This window comes from Natator depressus, chromosome 3 (genome assembly GCF_965152275.1).
Source record: "Natator depressus isolate rNatDep1 chromosome 3, rNatDep2.hap1, whole genome shotgun sequence".
Lineage (NCBI taxonomy): Eukaryota > Metazoa > Chordata > Testudines > Cheloniidae > Natator > Natator depressus.
In genome coordinates this window covers 20,009,558-20,033,068 of record NC_134236.1, presented here as the reverse complement: position 1 = coordinate 20,033,068, position 23,511 = coordinate 20,009,558, and the positions used below count along the sequence as shown (strand labels likewise).

At 44.8% G+C, this 23,511-nt stretch overlaps 1 protein-coding gene across 1 annotated transcript in view; it reads left to right on the top strand.

Moving 5' to 3' along the window:
• FKBP1B (FKBP prolyl isomerase 1B) overlaps window positions 1-17,716 on the top strand; it is a 51,538-nt gene extending 33,822 nt beyond the window's left edge. The window contains exons 3-4 of the mRNA XM_074947511.1: window positions 7,674-7,786; window positions 17,339-17,716. Of these exons, the coding sequence (XP_074803612.1) occupies window positions 7,674-7,786; window positions 17,339-17,467 (242 nt within the window). The 3' untranslated portion in view covers window positions 17,468-17,716. The remainder of the gene's footprint in view (window positions 1-7,673; window positions 7,787-17,338) is intronic.
• Window positions 17,717-23,511: the final 5,795 nt, after the last annotated feature.

Here is a 23,511-nt window from a genome sequence, read left to right as displayed (position 1 = left end):
GCAAAGAAATGGGTCATGTTGCAAGATCTTGCAGACTTCCACTCACATTCCAATCCAAGATCTCTGCATGGCATGGCAGAGAGAACCATTCGAATGAAGAAATCGGTGTTTAACAGAATGACTGCATCAGGTAAAGTTCCACACTCAGCTCTTTTCAAGTGTGGAATGGAGTGCTCCCGAGCACAGCCCTGATGCTGAGAACAAATCTTCCCTCATTATGTATGTCACTGGACCCTAACACCTCAAAGAAAGCTATTTGCAAAACAGGTGGAAAAAACACAATGAGCAGACAACCATACTCCTACCTGTCTTCCAGCTCAGAGATACAGTCTGCCTGGAAACCTCACTAGGCTGGCTACCAGGAAAAATAGTAGATAAATATATTAAGAGCCCCATTCATGCCATGTCAAGCATGAAGGCAGAAAGCAGAAGGCATCTCTGACCCTGGTCAAGCTACATCAGTAAAGGATACAATGCAGACACCTGCAATGGAGGGATGAACTCAACACACTTCCCTAGTATCAGAGACAGTCTCTAAACTCTCAGACCCCATCACCTCAAGGCACAGCACTCATATCACAAGCTGTGATAGGCAAATTTACTAGGAATCGATGGATTACTAGGAGCCTTAGGGACAGGGACTTGTAGGAGAGCTCTTCACAGCAATTGTGTTTGGATACAGAGAGCGCCCATGATAAGGAGCGAGCTCCATTGGGTCACATGTTAACAACCTCTGTCTAAGGCAGATGAAGATAAAGTTGTAAGCAGTTATCGATGATGCAACAGATGGTATGTGTCAAGTCTGGTGATAACGATATTGTTTGTTATATAGTGGTGCTTATTGCTTTGGGAGGGAGGGGCTTTAAAGTGAGAGAAACAGACAAGATGTTCTTGGACCATGTTCTCTGAAAGAACATGTACACTGAAATATTCTCTTCATTTACAGTACATAGTGATTTCATGGGAACCAGGTAGACAAGTATGTTGATCTTTCTCGAGATTTTGCTGTTCTTTACTTTGGAGAGTAACTTCCACAGAAAATATTTTAATTCAGTCTAATCAGTGAACAACAATCATAATGAATCTCTTAACTTCATTTATTGCTCATAAATAGTACTGGCTTGGAGACTGAAGCCCTCTATTTGTCTATAGAATAGGTATAGCACATGCAGTGGCAATGCAAGCTTTCCTGCACAGCGTACCTCCCCCCGTCCCAGAAGACCTCCAGGGATGAAAGGGTAGATCAGTCTCAATCCTTAGCTTCTCTAATGAGATGACTGACAAGAGTGCTGACAGTGTGGTGACCTTTATCATGTGAACGCTTGGGAACTGAGATCACCAACTTGCTTCATACAGGACACCAGACAACCTTCAAATGGTAATCACTTTCAGTCTCTACTAATCTGGGGTGATAAAAACTAGTGACCTATCAGTGAAAGACTCTCTGGTCCATAACCAGTCCTGGGAGTGATGCAGAATTTTCCCATCCCTCCATATTTTCATTTAATGTCACCATCCATAAATTGTTTGTTTAGGAGCCTGAAGTCTTCCTATTGCTGTGTTGTTCCAGTTGTTTGTGCAGTGCCTTCCCGTTGTTCCTGTTGAGGTCACTCGCAACATGTGTTTGTTTCTGTTTTCCCCTCTTATGCCACCAAGATATTTGCTGTGATTTTGTCTTTGTTGTTTGTACCTGCTATTACTTCCATTGATAGTGTCTAAATTGAATTCCCATACAAATGCCCTTTGTTTCAAATGATGCTAAGGATGATAGTATCTAGTTTTGCTTTGAAAGATGGTACAGATTGTTCACGTTTTATTTCTATTGAAGTCAATGGAGCTTTATCTGGCTAAACAATGCAGGGTCACCTCTATGTTATGTCAATCACAGCTCAACTTTGGATTTAAAGAGCTCCTGAAAATAGGTGTTGGGGTCTCATGTACACATAACACCTATTACTTCCGATCCAGTGTGGGTCACAATGTTTGTCCTTAAATGTGATCAGAGGGATTTTGTAGACTGATTTCAGAGTAACAGCCGTGTTAGTCTGTATTCGTAAAAAGAAAAAAGAAAAGGAGTACTTGTGGCACCTTAGAGACTAACCAGTTTATTTGAGCATGAAAAGCTCATGCTCAAATAAACTGGTTAGTCTCTAAGGTGCCACAAGTACTCCTTTTCTTTTTTTTTTGTAGACTGAGTCTTTACTAATTCACATTACACCTCTGATAATTAAACATGTCTTGCCTTTGATTTTCAGTAACCTGTAGGAAACACTGAAACATGGTAAAGTTATTTATATTATATATTTTGATTATTCTTTAATTTTTTTAAAGATGGTTTTATAGTAAATTTTGTAATTCTCCTTTTTCTTTTGGATTCAAACACTTCCACATTAAAGGGACATGGTCAAGATAAAAAAATCAATTTCAAATAAAATGTTCTCAAGCAAACATTTCTCTTCATAGTGAGCCAAAGTTTCAAAAATTGTCTTGGTTTGTACCCGTGCAGTTTTGGCCACACGGTCTCTTGCATGTACTATTTTTGAGCACTCTGACATATGTGCACAGATGATATCATTACAAATATGAGCCCCATTTGTGTGCACAACCGGAGGGCAAATTTCCTAACTGAGATGTAGTCGTATGTGGAAAAGTCCTCCTAGGAAGTGATGGAAGCTCTATTGCTTGGGATCTTTAGGCTAGTCAAAACACTGGCGAATGGACTATAGGGAACAGCCCTGTATTATCTGGGACTGGGTGATCCAACAAGTCTTTTCTATCTCTAGATTTTATGAATCTCCAAAGGGAATTACCGAGGCTGGATGGAAGCCCCTTTACAAATTTGCCCCTCCTTAAATTTGGGACCCAAACTACCCAACACTTTGCCCCTAAAATGTTTATTTTTCATTCTCTTTGCTTGTGATCTCATGGTTAGTTTAGAAGAATCTGTGTGGCTTGTTAAGAACATGAAAACAGAAAGAAGCGTTTTAAAATTACTGTTGTTCTTCAGAGAGCCTCCTGTCTAATGTCCTGCAGAGCTGTGCCGGGGTCCCAGGTGTCAAGATAGCAGCTGCCACTTTTCCCCGGGTTAGTTTGATAAGATCATAGAATCAAAAGTTACAGCTGGAGAAGACCTATTTATAACAACAATCAGTGCTGCTACAGCCTCTTTCAACTGAAGTTCTCAAGGCACTTTAGAAGCATTACTCAATTAAGCATCCCTAGACCCCTGAGTTAGGGTAAACCTCATAATTAATACTGTTATTCCTGGTCGTGCCACCAATTCACTGTCTGACGTTGGTCAAGTCAGTAATCCCCGTTTTATAGAAGGGTAAACTGAGGTTTGGTTACTTGATCAAGGTCCCACAGGTAGTTGGTGGCAGAACCATGTCATTAAGACTCTCAGTCCCCTGCTTTGATCAGAGTCCCACACAATTCCATCTCCTTGCAGGATCGCTCCCTACAGAATACTCTCTAGGGCTTGGTTCACTTTAATTTTAGATGACTTTAAGCCAGTTCCTTAGCTGGTGTAAATCTGCTGAAGTCAGTGGAGCTGAGCCCGTTTACACAAGCTGAAGATCTGGCCATTTACCAACAGCAACAGGGATTGAGTTAAACCTGGTCAAAATGGCATAAGGAGATTGTCTCAGCTGGCAGTATTTCAGCACGTAGTCTGAGAGTTTACTGGCAGGGGGATATTTATAACACTGCTGGTGTTTGTACTGGAGCACACAAAGCACCGTTTACATTGAAAACAAGATTGGGAAACACTAGTCTGTGTGAAAGCAGACTTGTTCCTAGCTGCTGGGAAGGATAAATTATACACAGTTTAACAGATTTTCACCTTTGATCCGTATAACCCATATTTTTAAAAAAGAGGGTAGATTTTGTAACAATCTGGAAAAATAACGGGCTCTGACTAAGGCGCACTTGGGGACGTTGGAGCCAATGACAAAGAGAGGGGGTGAGGATGTACTTATGTGCAGTCATCCAGCAGGATGACACCTCTGACCATAAAATGCTGATGATATTGTGTATACTTTGTTAATAAACCCTTGGCAGGGTTACACAGAGGCTGGAGTTAACATTTATCGCGTATTATTTATAGAGATCTGTCAGTATGCACATTACTGTGCAATAAGTGATGTCTGAACAGGTCCCCAAACAGACAGTCTGAAGGACCTGAGGCAGAATGATCTAGAGGAATAAGTTTGGGAGGCAAATCAGGAAGTCCTGAGTTTTAAATCACACTCTGCCTGTGACCCACTGGGTAGGCTTAGGGAGGTCACTTGGGTATGTCTGCGCTGCAATAAAAGACCCGCGACATGGCTGCAGCTGGCCCAGGTCAGCTGATTTGGACTCGCAGGGCTTGGGCTCCGGGGCTATAAAATTGCAGTGTAGATGTTCGGGCTCAGGCTGGAGCCCAAGTTCTGAAACCCTGCAAGACAGATGGGGTGGGAGAAGAGGAGGTCTCAGAGACCAGGCTCCAGCTTGAAGCAGAATGTCTGCACTGCAATTTTATGGTCCCACAGCCTGAGCCCTGCAAGCCCAAGTCAGCTGACCTGGTCTCTGAGACTCGGTGCTCTCTTTTTTTATTGGAGTATAAACGTACCCTCAGGGTATGTCTGCACTGTACACTAACCCCTCTGACTCAGGTCTGAGCCGAAGCCTTCCTTCTGTCCACGCACAAATCAGTCTGACTCAGGTCAGCAAGCACTCATGACCTGGGTCCTAGGAACCTGCTAGCAGACTGGGCCAGAGCCTGAGTCCTGCTGTGACTTGGGTCTAGACCCTGTCATTTTACAGTATAGTTGCAGTTACAGTTGGGTCAAGCTGCAGACCCAAGTCATAAGGTCTGCACAGTGCAGTATGGACGTGTTAGCATGGCTGTGAGACCTGGGTCCAGCAATTGTAAGCCCAGGTTTACAATGAAATGTGGATGCTCAAGTGTGGGTTTGGAAACACTGAGTCCACAAGCCCAAGTCCCACTGACCTGGATTTACAATGCAGTGTAGACATACCCTTAATGTCTCTGTCCACCCTTGACCAGGCTATTAGGGCCTTACGTAAAAGCGGTGATCTATTTCACCCTTCTGCACTGGAAACTGTAGGTATTTGTGCTGAAGTGAGGCTAGGGTTGCCAGTTTTGGTTGGATGTATTCCTGGAGATTTCATCACATGACATAATCTTTAATTAAAGATTAATCTTTAACTCCTGGAGACTCCAGGCCAATCCTGGAGAGTTGGCACCCTTAAGTGAGGCACCATGAAGTCCTGTGTGCTCTTATCCCGTTGGTGCCAGTGATATCATGTCTTATTTTCCAACATGAAATCTGTGACTGGAGGAGATGGTGTGTTAGTAACTTTCAGGACAGATGTGGCAATTTCCTGCAATATCTTTGGGGAGATCTTGCTGTATTAAGTTTATGTATCATTGTGGGCCAGGGATTGTATGTAATACCATGGGAGAGGATGACCTCAGCTCCTCCAGGAACTAAGAACAATGGGGCAGGGTTGGGGTGTGATTAGGAAAATTCACTCAGGTTGTAGCACCTCCAGAGAAGTACCATCCAATGGAGAGGTACACATATATTATTTCAAACTGGATTCTCCAGAGGCCAACAGACAAAGAAAGGGCTTTTGGATAAATAGCCTGAGTTTAAACTGACTCAGGGCCTTCTTTCTTATCTAGCAAACAGACAGGACTTTCTGTCGAAGGGGGGCCCTGTTCCTTCCTGGGAAAGATTGGCAGGGCTTTGGCCTACTGAGGCTCCATAAGACTGGTGGGTGACCTTTGGTAAGCTGTTAGCATGTACGTAGGAACTTGTATTGTTTTTTATATGTTTGTTTTCTCTGTAAGGTTCACCTTAAGAATAAATGGGCTTGCTTAGAAAGAGCTGTGTGGTAATTCATAACTGCTGGTGATGGCATGGCTCATAGCCTTAGAAGAGAGAGCAAAGCGTTGAGGCTTGCCTGTTTGGCAGTCTGACTTGCTGGTGTTATTACAGTGTAGGCAGGGAACTGCGCAGCCTGGAAAAGCTCCCAGTCAGGAGGGACAAGTCTCTCCTCCAGACAGGTGACAGCTGAAGAGCTGGGAGCCTAGAGTGGGTGACCTTGAGGGACCACAAAGTGGGAATACAGCTGCAGTTACCCTGAACTGTGACAGTAAGTGCCTCACATTCAGGTTTAAATCAGACATCTAACATCAACAAGGTACTTCAATGGACAGGCTGTGTGGTTTAGGACAGAAGTTTTCCTGCTATGGGGCGTGCCATAAAGCACGAAGTGTGAAGTGTGAGTGTGTGCCAGCAGAGGTATCAATTGCCTGTCTTTTGGTCCAGGAGTAGTGCTGCCATAGTGGTCTGGAGTGTCGTTCGAGCACCTGAAATGCAGGATGGCACTCACGTCTGACTGATACCTGCTGCACTATGGGACCCCTGGCTGCCACTTGGAATGTTGTGCTCTAGCTCCCCAACCTCCTGCACTACTGAGCTGCCACTTGTCTCTGGGCAGCAGCGCTAGGCGAATTGGGTGTACCAGAAAGAGAACCTTTCGACCACCGCTGGTCTCAGCTGCTGGCGGTCCCACCTTGGCCCCAGCTCCCCCAGCCCTGGGGACCACCACAGTGGTGGCCAGTCCTGGCTACTGGCTTTGCACCCACATCCTGCTGCATCGGGCCTCCATGGAGCTCACAGTGCTGGTGAACTGGTGATTGCCATGCTCTGACTCCCCTGCTTTGCCCCCTGCCCTGGAACTCCACTGACCCCACCTGTGGGGCACCTGCACTAAAGAAGGGCCCCACTCCCTGCCTGTGAGCCCAGCACCCATGAGCCCATCTCCTCATCCCAGGGCCTGTGAGAACTGGGGATGGGGACAAGGTGTCAAATGCTACTACTTTGTGGAAACAAGCTCACTCCCTCCACTGATAAGGTAGGAGTGGTGGCTACTGACACAACTGGTAATTGTTTGGTGATATGAATTCCCACAATGTCTGGGCAGTGTTATTTAGCTGCTGCTATGTGTGGGCTTTGAACAGAACTGTGAGCTAATGCAGGAGGCGCTTTATGACTTTATTATAGCTCTGTTGCTCAAAGCCCTTCTACTTTATTACTCGTATTCTGTGGAGTGTAGGACGTTCGGTTCCTTGTGTTGCCTTTGGAAGCTATGGGGAGGTGCAATTGCTTTTGTTTCATAGCTTAGGGAGGCTCACTATGACAACATTTGAAAACCCCCGCGCTAGGGATGAGGTCATTGGACTGGGCGACAGGAGATCTGGGCTCTTATCTTAGATCTGCCACAGATTCACACTCTGATCTTGGGCAAATGGCTTCCCCACTCTGTGCCTCTGTTTCCTGCCCCCTCTTTGTCCTCTTGGCTATTTAGCTTGTAAGCAGGTGTGTTTGTACAGTGCACAACTGGGGCCCCCGTCTTGGTTGGGGTTTCTACCTGCTACACAATACAAATCATTACAATATAGTTCTATAATCAGTTACTTCCTGTTAGAACCTGTGATGCCTCTGCATGAGGTTCTCTTGCCTTATAAACCTTGGATTTGCCTTTTTTTTTTTAAAGGAAATATATGATTGATCTGACCAAGACATCAGTCATCACTCCATCCCCTCAGCACTTAACTTCAAGCTTAGTTGGGACTGAAATCATTTGTGTTGTTTTGGCAGGAATGCTACAGAATGGAAAGAAGTTTGATTCCTCCAGAGACCGAAACAAGCCTTTCAGGTTCAAGATCGGCAGACAAGAAGTCATTAAAGGATTTGAGGAAGGAGCTGCACAGGTACAGAAGGATGATGTTGGCTGAATTTCAAATTAGCTGGAGTGCATGCCGGCATGTTCAGTACAATAATGATGGTTTAACATCGGGGTAGGCAAGTCAAAATCACAGTCTATAATCCTGGATGGTTTTTCTGATGGTGGGATGCATACTAATGTAATATTTCTTAGTCCTCCATTGATTAGCCTAATTGTGATGGCCAGAACTCGGGGGTTGATCATGATGGCGAGGCTTTGCACATGCTTCTCCAGGTGGGCTGTGGAGGATGGAATCCTCTCCTGTCTGTAAATCACTCAGCATCCACAACCTCCTGAGCTCCCCCTCTACAAGGTCAGCGGAGGGTTGGCTTATAGATCCACCTTGTCAGTGCAACCCACCCAGCCCCTACAATGATCCAGCATGGTAGTGTGTCTTGGAGCAGCATCCGTGCAGTTGCACAGAAGAAGGCCCGTCCTGCTGCATTTGATGCCTCCCACTGAATTTGACCCTCACTGAATAGGATACTGAACTGCACTGTTAAGTCCCTATGACATTCCACTCATGACTGCACAATTTAATGTTCAGTGATGAATGTTAAACCAACGGCAAGGAAAAGGAGGCTGCCCTCAAATCATTAAGGCCTCAGTGTCTGTAGACTGCATGGTCGTCCCTCTCTGTCAGTCTCTGAAGGAGGCCACGCCTCCTCGATGTTGCATACCTGTAAAGGTGCTCAAAGGGGGTTAGCTTCACCTAGCGCTCCGTCCTCTGGACGGGCAGAACAGTACAGCAGTCTTTGAGCCCCAGGCCCAGTCAGGGTGGGGCAGCAAAGCAATGAGTGGGCTCTTGCCTGCAATCTGCGCAGTCTATGAGACCCAGTAGGGGTGAGCACTGTAGGGTCTAGATGCTCAGGTAAGGGTGAGCACCCAGAGAGTCTAGGGGCTCACTCAAGGCTGAACATCAATAACAGTCTATGGGGCTCAGACAGGGTTGCCTGAGGAGTGCAGGCCTCCTAGTCTAAGGATGGGGAGTAATGCCACCCCAGGGGTGGGGTGGCAGGGGGGACGCAGGCCCGCCCAACTCTACCACACTCCAGCTCAGGGCCCTAATAGTGGCGCAGTGGTCTGCCACTGGGCCAGTGGGGATCCGCCCGCAACACGCTGACCTTGTATCAGGCCAGCTCCCAACCAGACTGTTGCCTGGTTTCCCTGGGTTGCTTCCTTCTCCCCCCCTTGGGGGTATCTGCATCTGTCGTCTTGGAGAGCTCTGGCCAGTCCTCAGGAGGCAGCCCCGGCAGCTCCTCTGCAGGCTCCAGCAGCAGGCAGGACGCATCTGAGCCCACTTCCCCTTCTGTCCCGCCCTTCCACTTGCAGCAGGACGGACATGGCTCTCCTGGTTCGGCCCACCATGGGGGTGTGTTGTGGTCTCTCCCTGTCACTCTCTGAGGGAGGCCACGCCTCCTCGCTACAGTGTCATCCCAATAAAACCCCAAATGCCATCTATTTTAATATAATGCATATTTCCCATAGGCACTTAGCTGTAGTGCTACTCTATGCAAAGAGAGAAGCTGAGCTGTGTTTGATATACAGAGCTAACAAGGCCAGGGTGCAAAGTCACTGCAACTGCACATTTTTGGGTCCCAAAGCTCAGACTGGATGAAGGTTTTGCTTGGAGCTTGTTACTAATGCATAAAACGAGGTGGGGGAAAAGGGCAAATAAGAAACAATCCAGATGCTAGTACAATCCTACTGCTGTGCTGTTTCAGATATGAATGGACAAGAATCCGGTTCCTAACCACATTATGCCCAGCTCTTGAATCATAAATGCTTTGAGGGTACGAGTTCATTCTAGGAATCCCAGAGTATTTTTAAGAATGTTCAGTTCCTCCCCACCATTCAAGTTGCATTCCTTATTAATAGTAGTAAAATGTATTATTTGTATTATGGTAGAACCTAGAGATGAGATCAGGATCCCTGTTGTACCAATAAATTAAAAACCAGCAGGATCTTATTAAAGGGAAAAAGGCAAAATGCCACATTTATTGTGAATACAGAAAGAATCATAGTAAGCAGTTAGTTACAGCTGTAACATTCCATTCAATCTCATCTTTATTCACTCATTCATTCATACAAACACACACACACACACACACAGGTTCTGCAAGGTTGTTATCATAGTAAGCAGTTAGTTATAGCTGTAACATTCCATTCAATCTCATCTTTATTCACTCATTCATTCATACAAACACACACACACACACACACAGGTTCTGCAAGGTTGTCATCATAGTTACCAGCCTTAGAGTTGCTCATGCCAAGCCACTGGCCAGGTGGCCTGGACATGAGGAGGGAGCAGGGCCTTGTCAGATGCTCATCTGATGCTCCTGGAAGTTGGTTTGCAGAATCAGACCCCAAAGTTCTCACTTTTTAGAGTCTCTTTTTATAGGAATTTCTTCCTAGGCCAGTCTGTGGGAATTGCTTCATCATGCTGTTGCTGAATCAATCAGCAGATGGCACATTCCTGACGGCTCCGTGCTGCTAGATGTTATCTTGTTCTTTGGTTCTCCCATTCTTGAGGCTGTTGGGTGGATTCCAGTCTGCCCTCCGGGGGTCCTCTGGTTATTTCCACTTGACGCCTTCTTCAGCCGATGGACACTGGATTCTTAGGCTGGCACCTCCCTGATCATTCAGTTATTATCCACACCAAGCATCCATCCACATACATCCTCTATCTCTATTTTAATCACAATTGTTAATACAACAAAAGGGCGGGGAGTCTCTGGGTGCTGTGTCTGTTGTTAGAGTATTGCTTTGAGTCTCTCTCTGTGAATTGCTTTGAGAACAGACTCTGTCTTAGAATGTACTAACGCAATTAGCAGCTTGCAAGTTTCACATACAGAGGGAGAGAAACAGTACCAAAAACCAAGAGACCTCTTAATTAGTAATACCCTGGAATTTAAACTATGGGGAATCAAACTCATTTGTGATTTTAATACAGAACTTCTTTAATATGATCCAACATAATCCCCCTTTTGACACTAAGATTTATAATCGTCAGTGTCACTTTCTATGTAGCCAATTCAAGAGAAGGTACTGTGAGGCAATTTGAGTTTGTGATTCCAATTCATGCCACATACATGATCCTAGTGATGTATCTTTATTACAAGGTTCTGGGGCAACAGGCAAGGTGAGGCACACCCACTTTTGAGGAGTCCATTCGGTACAACCTCTAGTGTCCAATAGCTTCCCTCCCTCCCCAGCCCACTGGCTCGAGGTCCAGGGTAGCCAGAAGGATCCCACGTGTAATATGGGGAGTGGGCTAACCTTCAATACCTTTGCCTCCAGGGACTGTTGGTGTGCAATTTTGACAACAATTTCTCCCATTAACAAGTCTGGTTTTACAATACTGGAAACATATTGCATCCATTCATATTGATAAGTGTCAAACAATGATCTCTTTCTTTGTTTTAACAAATGCATCAAACCCTTAATATTTCCCAATATGACCCAGAACATTTCGTGTTCCAAAGTAGCTAGTGCAAGTATCTGCATTTCAGTGCATCCCATAGCTATGGCTGTGTGGTTTCCTATTTCTAATATTTTTTTTTTCTTATGCATAAGCCATGTGGTAGTATTAAGCCATTGCCAAAGATTCCATCGGGCTTTTAGGTTACCCAGACCAATTTGGACCAAGTCTACGTTGGCATGTACTTGTTTTTGTATCAGGCTGTCCTGTAGCTGGGACAGAAAGCTTAATTTATTTTTAAGTTCCTGCAGGTCTTCAGTATTTTTTTTTTTTTTAAACACACAACAGTGCTAGCAACAAGACAAAACACAAGACAAAACATAGAACACAAAACACAATTTCTATTGTGACAGTAGATTCATGGTTTTGGGTTGCTTTTCAGCTGGCATTAGCTTTTCCTGATTTTCTGAAAGACAAAAAGAACATGTTTCTACCCCTTTTGGGGTGGCAGATTATTGCTTAAAATATTTCTTTTACAAATACCCTTGCTGATTGCAGGCAAAACAGAGGAATTGCCCCCACATTTTCCTGTTTTTGTTCTATAGGCAGGCCAGGTTTCAATGGCTTTTATCTTTTAAGGGTTATGGGGAAATTATCCCACTGTTTAGTCATTAAATCCCTGAGTTTTCCTTCTTATACTGCAGACCAAGTTAATAATGTTTTTCCTGCTGTGTTAAGCTTTAAGTTTTATTTACAGGTAATAACTGAGAAGCATCATTACCATACGACGTTAAAGGGTTTTTCCAAAAATCATACACACTATACATTGTTACAGGGATACTTATTATCATTAAATTTATTAAAATTATCTTGTTATCCCATGCCTTTTATTTAGACAATTTGTTTGCTGACCAGGTATGTCCTTTATCTGCAGCTCCTTTGTGCTGCTAATTCTTTCCTTCCTTTATCATTTAGGTAATTTGCATTTTCACAGAAGCTTCCTGCTTTTGGATTTAAAGCCATCAGCAGCTCACTAAAAGGGACACCATCAACTTTCACCAGAGTTTTGATTACTTTTAACTTCTGCTTCCAAAACACACAGCAATCTGAAAAAGAAAACCCAACCTATTGTGGCTCCCTTTGGAGCCCTAATAGCATTTTAATTAAGTAGCATGGTATGTTTGCATTTCTTTTGCCCCTTCTACAATATACCCTGCACATGTTCTGGGGCAAATGCACATTCCTTCCATAGTTTAACTTCTATAACATTATCCAGATCCATTTTTACATAAGGTGTCACTATTTCTTTTTTTGCTTACAGAGGTTTCATGTACCTTTATCAAAGTGACAGTCTGATTACTCAGAGCCATTTTAAGACTCAGTGTTTCTAACATTGCTTCTTTTTGTTTTGTGCACCTCACCCCTGCTGTTGCTTCAGAGGGGCACTGTCTTTAATTTTTTTTTTTTGTACTACAACTCTCATCTGCTATTTTGTTACAAAAACAAACAAACAAAAAGAATCCAGAATTTTTTTTTTTATATTCTCCTGATTTTGACTGCACTGCTGCAGCCACAACTTAAAAACATTTTAAATTTTGTAAAGCATTGAGTTACCTTTTAAGGGTTAAATGCCAAATCCCAAAGCCAAACAACACTAATTACCTGTGTCTAGCAAAAAGGTCTGTCAGTTTTGCAACTTTGAATTAAAGAGTCAAATGGATTTTTAGTGGCATTATTTAAAACAAAACCAACTGGTCCTTAGAACTTTACATATTTACACACACAGAGATAGATACATACACATTTTCTTTAACATCCCTTCCACACTGCTCTGGTTTTTTTACATCTTACATTCCCTTTATACATTTGAGGCAGCTAAGTTCCAATAGAACCCTCTTATGTTCTTTTAGCAAATTTGACTAAATTGTCCAGTCAAATGATTTTAATCAGTTTATTTTTGCCTGGCTAATTTACAGACATTCCTTTGGAAAAGGGCCCATTTTTCTTTCAGAATGGCTGCAAAGAAACCAAGAATGCTCTTTCTCTAACACTTTTCCTTTTTAACATTTTCACAAAGTTTAGCTGCTTAATTCCCTCCAGCCTCTGCAGAGTTAACTTTTTTTTTTTTTACTCTTTCTCTTTGTAATTATGACTGGGGGTGCCATACATAGGACCTTCTCCCCCTTTACCTGCCTCCCTCCAGCCTCTGCAGAGTTAACTTTTTCACTCTTTTTGTATTCCTGGAGTGCCTCTTTCACTATTTTCAGCTGGCTTTGGGTATTTGTAGCCAGCACCTTCCAATTGTCTGCTCCCTTTTCCGTTTGTGCCTTTTCCTCTTTACATGAAGACAAGCGGAGGGAAGAATCCTTACATGCCTCCCACAACAACCAAATTGCTGCTGCATCTCTTTTGGCAGCACTAGAAGGTTTGTATATGAGGATATACTGAGCCAATCTATCCTCTAGGTCCGAAATAGTGCAGAGATCAGCTAGGGCTTGTTTAGTCCAAGGACTGTGCCCAAATTTTTGAAGGTTTTGTTTAAAAGGTGTAATTTCTTTAACAAAAGGTGAGGTTGGAGTTCCTTCTGACTCCATTCCTCCCTCTGGTACTGGCTTACCCTGTTTTCTTTTAAACATCTTAACATGGATATTTCAATCTCTTTGTCACTGCTGGTATTACTTAGCAAGTGACACAGCCTAGATTCTGAAATCATAGCTTAATCTATGCGTTTTTCCCCTGCTACCTTCCCGGAGGCCAGCAGGTCCCCTGCTACCTTCCCGGAGGCCAGCAGGTCTGGTTAACCTATTTCTCCCTGCTACCTTCTCGGAGGCCAGCCGGTCCGGTTAACCTGTTCTTCCCTGCTACCTTCTCGGAGGCCAGCAGGTCCCCTGCTACCTTCTCGGAGGCCAGCAGGTCTGGTTTAATCTGTTTTCCCTGCTACCTTCTCGGAGGCCAGCAGGTCTAGTTTAATCTGTTCTTCCCTGCTACCTTCTCGGAGGCCAGCAGGTCCCCTGCTACCTTCTCGGAGGCCAGCAGGTCTGGTTTAATCTGTTTTTCCTGCTACCTTCTCGGAGGCCAGCAGGTCCCCTGCTACCTTCTCGGAGGCCAGCAGGTCTGGTTTAATCTGTTTTTCCTGCTACCTTCTCGGAGGCCAGCAGGTCCCCTGCTACCTTCTCGGAGGCCAGCAGGTCTGGTTTAATCTGTTTTTCCTGCTACCTTCTCGGAGGCCAGCAGGTCCCCTGCTACCTTCTCGGAGGCCAGCAGGTCTGGTTAACCTAATAGAAATGCCTAGCTCACTAGAGCTGGCGGTGTGCACACCAATATTTACAATAACTGAGGTTTTTTACCAATATTCCCCCTTTCGCAATTCTCCACCAAAATGTTGTACCAATAAATTAAAAACCAGCAGGATCTTATTAAAGGGAAAAAGGCAAAATACCACATTTATTGTGAATACAGAAAGAATCATAGTAAGCAGTTAGTTACAGCTGTAACATTCCATTCAATCTCATCTTTATTCACTCATTCATTCATACAAACACACACACACACACACACAGGTTCTGCAAGGTTGTTATCATAGTAAGCAGTTAGTTATAGCTGTAACATTCCATTCAATCTCATCTTTATTCACTCATTCATTCATACAAACACACACACACACACACACAGGTTCTGCAAGGTTGTTATTATAGTAAGCAGTTAGTTATAGCTGTAACATTCCATTCAATCTCATCTTTATTCACTCATTCATTCATACAAACACACACACACACACACAGAGGTTCTGCAAGGTTGTCATCATAGTTACCAGCCTTAGAGTTGCTCATGCCAAGCCACTGGCCAGGTGGCCTGGACATGAGGAGGGAGCAGGGCCTTGTCAGATGCTCATCTGATGCTCCTGGAAGTTGGTTTGCAGAATCAGACCCCAAAGTTCTCACTTTTTAGAGTCTCTTTTTATAGGAATTTCTTCCTAGGCCAGTCTGTGGGAATTGCTTCATCATGCTGTTGCTGAATCAATCAGCAGATGGCACATTCCTGACGGCTCCGTGCTGCTAGATGTTATCTTGTTCTTTGGTTCTCCCATTCTTGAGGCTGTTGGGTGGATTCCAGTCTGCCCTCCGGGGGTCCTCTGGTTATTTCCACTTGACGCCTTCTTCAGCCGATGGACACTGGATTCTTAGGCTGGCACCTCCCTGATCATTCAGTTATTATCCACACCAAGCATCCATCCACATACATCCTCTATCTCTATTTTAATCACAATTGTTAATACAACAAAAGGGCGGGGAGTCTCTGGGTGCTGTGTCTGTTGTTAGAGTATTGCTTTGAGTCTCTCTCTGTGAATTGCTTTGAGAACAGACTCTGTCTTAGAATGTACTAACGCAATTAGCAGCTTGCAAGTTTCACATACAGAGGGAGAGAAACAGTACCAAAAACCAAGAGACCTCTTAATTAGTAATACCCTGGAATTTAAACTATGGGGAATCAAACTCATTTGTGATTTTAATACAGAGCTTCTTTAATATGATCCAACATCCCCCTGTACCAGGCTCTGTACAAACATAGAATAAGCGATGGTCCCTGAAGAACTAACTAGACCAGCGGTTCTCAAACTGTGGTTCACGACCCCATGTTAATGGGGTCCCCAGGGCTGGCTTACACTTGCTGGGGCCTGGGGCTGAAGCTGAAGCCTGAGCACCACTGCCTGGAGCTGAAGGCTGAGGGCGTTAGTCCTGGGCATCGGGACTCAGATTACAGGCCCCTGCCTGGGACTGAAGCCCTTGGGCTTTGGCTTTGTCCCTCCTCCCCACCTGGGGCTCGGGCTTGCTCAGGCTTCAGTCCCCCCTCCTGGGGTCATGTAGTGGTTTTTATTGTCGAAAGGGGGTCACGACGCAATGAAGTTTGAGAACCCTTGAACTAGACAAATCAGCAAATGGTTGGAGGGAAGGGATATAACACACAGAGTGAATAACGTGGTGGTTTGCAAATGTTCTGTAAGTGCCATGCTTTTTGTTTAGTGATGTAGATGTTGGCACAGAGAGACGAGATGTGTATATGCTTAGTCCTGGGACTAGTATGAAAAATCATGAGGGGGTCCCAAAAATAGCATGAATTTGATAGACCATTTAATGTCAAAAAGGGGAACAGATTTATCCCTGTTAGAAGCCGACTCAGCTAAAGCTCTGGCAGTGATTCCACATAAGTCAATTTATAGCCTCCCAGAACACCCTGATTACCTTCCCTAAATTAATTATGTAGCCTAAATCCGTTTCAATAATCTGCCTAGAAACAAATTACCCTCTAGCTCCGCCTAGTGGATTGTCACACTAGGACTTAATTATAATTACTGAACACTTTGACAACACCTTCCATCTCAGGATCTCAAAGTGCCTTGGGAACATGAACTCATTAACCCTTGGAACACACTTATGAGGGAGGTTGGTAGCATTATCCCCATTGGATAGATGGAGAAACAGGGAGAGAGGTTAATGGGCTGAACATTGAAGACAATGATGTCAATGAAAATGGGAGATGCAAAGCACTCTGGAAATCACATGATGGCTTCAGCAAAGCTCTTCTTCACATGCGTCCCAGTCAGTTTGAGCACATGCTTACGTGCCTTACTGAGTTGGGGCCTTTCTGAATCCAGAGCCTTGATCCTGTTAGGTGTTGAGAGCCTCTTGTGACTTGTCAGGTGTCCGTAATTCCCATTGCAGTCAGCAGATTTTGTGAGAGCTCTGCAGCTCACAGGAGGCCTTAATAAAGAAACAATGTGGACCTACACTGGCGCAAAAGGGTATCCCGTTGGGTTACAAAACTGGCACTAGAGGATTATTAGATGTTGCCAGTGAGAGGCCGTTATCCAATGGTAAAAGAACAGGACTAGGAGCCAGGAGATCTGAGGCTAAATTGTTGGGACCAGATTGACACAGGTATTTGGGGCCTAAAGATGTAAATAGGCACTTAGCGAGATTTACAAAAGCATCAAGTGAGTTAGGGGCCAAACTCTCACTGACTTTGCAAATCTGCCCCTTAGTGACTTGACTATTGTATTTCTCCTAACACATTCTTTCCCCTTCTCCCTCTCCCTCTCCAACACCCAAACACTAGATGAGCTTAGGACAAAGAGCAAAGCTGACCTGTACGCCCGACATGGCGTACGGAGCCACAGGCCATCCTGGAGTCATCCCTCCCAATGCTACCCTCATCTTCGACGTGGAGCTGCTCAGGTTAGAGTAAAGCCTTTCATGGGAGCCGGGCGAAGACATCTGCTGATAATCATCCATTCTTTTCCCCTTCCCTACGGTAAGAGGAGGCCGCACTGGAGTCGCAATCTTCCCTGCTTGAGCTGTCATGCCAATAGCGCCTGCCCTTAGGTTGTTTATTCCTTTCCCTCTTTTTTAAAGTTGTTGTGTCCATATTTGTCTTCTATTAGAAGCTTCTTTGAGAAAAATTTCCCCCGTTGTAACATTTTTGAGTTGTACATTTTATTTAATTTGCATGTGATTAAAATTCACAATGATAATTAATATATATATATATATATATATATATATATATATTCCTTATGGAAAAACCACTGCCTTACTGTACACAAACCAAGACAAACAAAAGGTGCTCAGAAATCAAATGTACATCTCGTACATGAAAGGGCATTAGCCAAACGGAGTTACCTGCGCTGCCACTTTTTTCTCAACTTGTGTGTGCTTGCTCGCTGCTGTTTTAAACAAATGTCTCATTTGAAAATTTAAAAAAATATGGAAACAATAAAATCTTGATACTTTACCATTTCTGCCTTGTTTCTTGTCCTTCACTGTTAACATAGCTGGGCATTTTTTCTAATATAAAAGTTCTTCTAGAAACTACTGATCTTCCGGTTTGTTAATGATTTCTTTTCTTGAATAAAATATGCCTATGGCATGTTACAATACTGTTAAAAATTACAAACCGAACTGGTGTCACTGTGGGGACCTGTGGGCTCAAAAAGAAACAGGTCCAGGTTATAATGAATATAAAGGGGGTTCTTTGAGGCTGCTGGACAGTCTTTCCACTTGCTCTGGCTCTCCAGCTCCCAGACTAATCAAACAGAATCTGTGCTGCTCAGTACCCCTCAGTCCTGGTCATAGAAGAGACCACTGACCATGGGTTGGATTTTTCAAAAGCACTCAGCCCCAGATTTCAGTGGGAGCCAGGCAACTAAATACCTTTGAGAAGCTAATGTGTCAGCCTAATTCTACTCCTATTGAAGTCTGTGGGAGTTTTACTGCCGATTTCAGTGCGAGCTGAGTTAGGCCAATGCTGAGTGTTTTTGAAAATCTGCATGGAGATGCCTGACCACCAAATCCCCAGGGCCTCAGGATTACTGGAAGAACTTGCTGGGAACCTGCATGTCTCTTTATGAAGCACTCTGTGGTTTAGTCTTTACCACCAGACTTCTCCCCTTGGACTACCTACAGAAAGCTCCAGAATACCACAAAGTAATCAGACCAGCTGCCCCCTCCAGCTCCTAAGTAGTTAACCTAATCCATGTCCAATCCATTCTTCCTTGAGCCCTCCCCCTTCCCCAGTGACATGTTCACCTCCAAACCATCTAACAGTGACACATACCCCAACCCCATCCCATGGCACAAGTCACTATCCAACAGCTCCATCTACATGCTACTGTTTGTCCCTTTCCTGCCCATCCCCAAGGTGGCACTCTTCAGAAAGAGGTCTCGCTGTTTGGTTTCATCTTGCTAATAATGTAGAACACTACTAAGGCTGAGAAAAGAAATAATACCTTCATCAAAACTAATCCAATTCAATATGACACAATTCCAGGCAAAGGCGACCAGCTGACAGGTCTGCCTAAGCCTTTCATACACTGGGGTCACAGCAATTTACTAGCAATAATTATATGTCATAACATCCCTGTGCATTTGGCCAGTAGGTTTGGGTAAACTGAGGCATGGAGCACTTGTCACTTGCCCAAATCAGCACTAGCCTCCCCCACACCCCAGGAATTTTAACTCTAACTGCCTTCCTCATATAATTATTCTGCCCTCATCCAGAACTAATTCCTGGTATGCTGGGCTTGCTGGGTAATGTCACTAGCGTCTTATTGTTAGTGGCACAAACAGCCATATTTTTTTTATGGCACAGCAAAGGGAATGGGCATTGTTAAGGTGTTGGTGTTTAGTCTTATTTTCAAAACATACTCAGAAAAACCTGTACATATTTTCAACTATACTGCTGGATTTTTAACAGAACTTACTACAATGGATAGTGGTGGGGTTTGGTTTTGTGTGCATGCATGTGTGTGGTTCTTTATAAGAAAATTAAAATTAGAATGGAATTTTGAATGTCAAATGACCCAGACTACAAGACTAGAAAGAAAACAACCATGGGCTGATAATGCCAGGTGAATGAATATAAAACCAGCATGAAAAATCAAACTTTGCAATCTGTGCACCAGCCCCTATAAATCTCTCTCTTTTCCTCAGAAGAATGGCCACACTGGGTCAGACCAAAGGTCCATCTAGCCCAATATTTTGTCTTCCGACAGTGGCCAGTGCCAGGTGCCCCAGAGGGAATGACCAGAACAGGTAACCATCAAAAGTGATCCATTCCCTGTCACCGATTCTCAGCTTCTGGCAATCAGAGCTAGGGACACCATCCCTGCCCATCCTGGCTAATAGCCATTGATGGACCTAGCCCATGAATTTATGTCGTTCTTCTTTGAACCCTGTTATAGTCTTGGTCTTCACATCATCCTCTGGCAAGGAGTTCCACAGGTTGACTGTGTGTTACGTGAAAAAACACTTCCTTCTGTTTGTTTTAAACCGGCTGTCTATTAATTTCATTTGGTGACCCCTTAGTTCTTCCTTATTTACTTTCTCCACACCAGTCATGATTTTATAGACCTCTATCATATCCCACCTTAGTCATCTCATTTCCAAGATGAAAAGTCCCAGTCATTAATCTCCCTTCATATGGAAGCTGTTCATACCCCCAATCATTTTTGTTGCCCTTTGCCGAACCTTTTCCAATTTCAATATATCTTTCTTGAGATGGGGTGACCCCATCTGCACGACATATTCAAGATGTGGGTGTGCCATGGATTTATATAGAGACAATATGATCTTTTCTGTCTTATTATCTATCCCTTTCTTAATGAGTCCCAACATTCTGTTCGCTTTTTTGACTGCCGCTGCACATTGAGTGGATGTTTTCATTTTTCATAGAACAATCCGCAATGACTCCAAGATCTCTTTCTTGAGTGCTAACAGCTAATTTAGACCCCATCATTTTGTATGTATAGTTGGGATTATGTTTTCCAATGTGCATTACTTTGCATTTATCAACATTGAATTTCATCTGCCATTTTGTTGCCCAGTCACCCAGTTTTGTGAGATCCCTTTGCAGTCTGCTTTGGACTTAATTATCTTGAGTAGTTTTCTATCATCTGCAAATTTTGCCACTTCACTGTTTATTCCTTTTTCCAGACCATTTATTAATATGTTGAATAGGACTGGTCCCAGTACAGACCCTTGGGGGACACCACTATTACCTCTCGCCATTCTGAAATCTGACCATTTATTTCCTACCCTTTGTTTCCTATCTTTTAACCAGTTACTGATCCATGAGAGGACCTTCCCTCTTACCCCATGACAGCTTACTTTGCTTAAGAGCTTTTGGTGAGGGATCTTGTCAAAGGCTTTCTGAAAAAATCTAAGTACAATATATCCACTGGATCCCCCTTGTCCACATGCTTGTGGACCCCGTCAAAGAATTCTAGTAGATTGGTGAGGCATGATTTTCCTTTACAAAAACCATGCTGACTCTTCCCCAACAAATCATGTACATCTGTGTGTCTGACAAGTCTGTTCTTTACTATCATTTCAACCAATTATTTACTATCATTGTCCGAGAGACCTTCCGTGGAGCAGCAGCAGTAACGGTACAGGGTGCACCTGGGGATGTCTCAGGAGCAGAGAGAGGATTTTCTTTCTACTATAGTTTCAACCAATTCTGTTCTTTACTAAAGTTTCAGCCAGTTTGCCTGATACTGAAATCAGGCTTACCAGCCTGTAATTGCCGGGATCATCTCTGGAGGCTTTTTTAAAAATTGGCGTCACATTAGCTAGCTTCCAGTCATTTGGTACAGAAGCTGATTTAAATGGTAGGTTACATACCACAGTTAGGAGTTACGTACCACAGTTAGGAGTTCTGTATCAGTATTTGTTTTAGCCACAATGCTATGTTCTTGTTTAAGATTATTTTAAAAAACCGAAACCCACCTCTCTTCCATCACTTAGTGTCCATTGTTATTCCTTAATGTTTGGTATGAATAAAACATTTCACAGCTGACCACCCTACCCACAGCCCCAGGCTAACTGTGACAATGCTTAAAGACAGCTGTAGATAGAGAAATTCTACTATGATTGGTAATCATGTAATTACAGTGGTGCTTTAGGGCCACCCAAGAATGGAGCCCCATTGTGCAAACACAGAAGAGTAGCTGGGTGCTGCCCCAAGCAGTTTATATAGCCAAGCCAGACAGAGGGTATGGGAAGACGTCTAACACACAAGCAGCATGAACCATGTGATGGCGGTAAATGTTGTATCAGTTCCGCTTATTTCATTTATTTATTTTTTAGTGGGTTTAGCTAGGAGGGGCTCAGTAAAGTGGGGTAAGGGGGACAGGGCAAGGGAAAAGAGAGTGAGGGGAGCAGGTGTGGAGTGAAGCTGAGATGAAGCGACTGTGAGGGAGGAGGGCGTTGGAGCAAACAGCCAATCAGCACAAAGCAGAGAAAGTCCAGTCAAAACTATAGAAAGTTCTCTGAATGTCCAGAGGGTCCCTGCTTTTGCCACTTCTGCTTCTACAGGCTGGAGTGTCTGGCTGGTCCCTCTCTGCAGTTTTCCACTAAGGCAACATGGAGAGAGAGGGGGCCGTGTGTGTGTGTGTGTGTGTTCGTTCTAATCTCGTTTCTCCGCTTCTGCAGACAGGCTTCTTTTTGTCTGACTCAAAACAAATTCTTTTGCACTAAGCACCATTGCAGCTCGATCATACATTTAGGGCACTGAGAAATATGCAGACAAATTTTTCAGAAGCGTTCACTAACTCGAGTGCATCCATTTTTGTGTGTCCATCTCAGGCTTTGTCTACACTACAGAGTTTTGTTGACACAAGTTATGCCAACATACAGCCACCGCTTTAATTAAACGACCGTTGAATGGCCACACTATGCTCCTTGTGTCAGCAGAGCGCATCCACACTAGCAACTCTTGCAGCAACACAGAGAGCAGTGCACTGTGGGTAGCTAGCCCACTGTGCAACTGGCTACAGGGTGCTTTGGGAAGGGTTTGCAATGCCTCATGGGGCAGGTACAGCATCACATGATGCAGGTTTCCCAATCCCATTGTTCCATGGGCATCCTACTAGATTGCCAGCTGCTTTTCAACTGAAGTGTGGAGGGGGAGGCTGTCTGACAGGGCGGGTGGGAGGGGGAGCGGGGAGAGACACAGACAGACAGATTGTGTGTTGCTGTAGTGTGTGAGAGAGTGTGGGGGGAGTACATATATGAGAGAGACAGAGCGTGTGTCAGCTAGGGTTGCCAACTTTCTAATCACACAAAACCGAACACCCCTGCCCCACCCCTACCCCGAGGCCCCGCCCCTGCTTGCTCCATCCCTCCTCCCTCTGTTGCTCGCTCTCCCCCACGCTCACTCACTTTCACTGAGCTGGGGCAGAGGGTTGGGGTATGGGGGGAGATGAGGCCTCTGGCTGGGGGTGCAGGCTTTGGGATAGGGCCAGGGATGAGGGGTTTGGGTGCGGGATAGGGCTCCAGGGTGGAGCAGAGGTGCGGCCGGGGGGTGGGGGATATGGGCTCTGGGTGCGGGCTCTGGGTGAGGCCAAAAATGAGGGGTTCAGGGTGCGGGAGAGGGCTCCAGGTTGGGGCTGAGGGGTTTGGAGTGTGGGCTCCAGATGGGGTGTGGCCTCTGGGGTGGGGCCAGGGATGAGGGGTTTGGGGTGAAGAAGGGGGCTCTGGGCTAGGGCAGGGGGGGAGGGTTGTGAGCTCTGGGGTGGGGCTGGGGATGAGGGGTTTGGGGTGCAGTAAGGGGCTCAGGGCTCTGGCAGGGTGTTGAGGGTGTGCGGGCTCCGGGAGGAAGGTGGGGTGCAGGAAAGGACTCCAGGCTGGGGTAGGTTGTTGGGGTGTGGGAGGGGATTTGGGGTCCCGGCTGCACTTACCACGGCTCCCAGGAAGTGGCCACCAAGGCCCTGCAGCCCCAAGGCACATGGG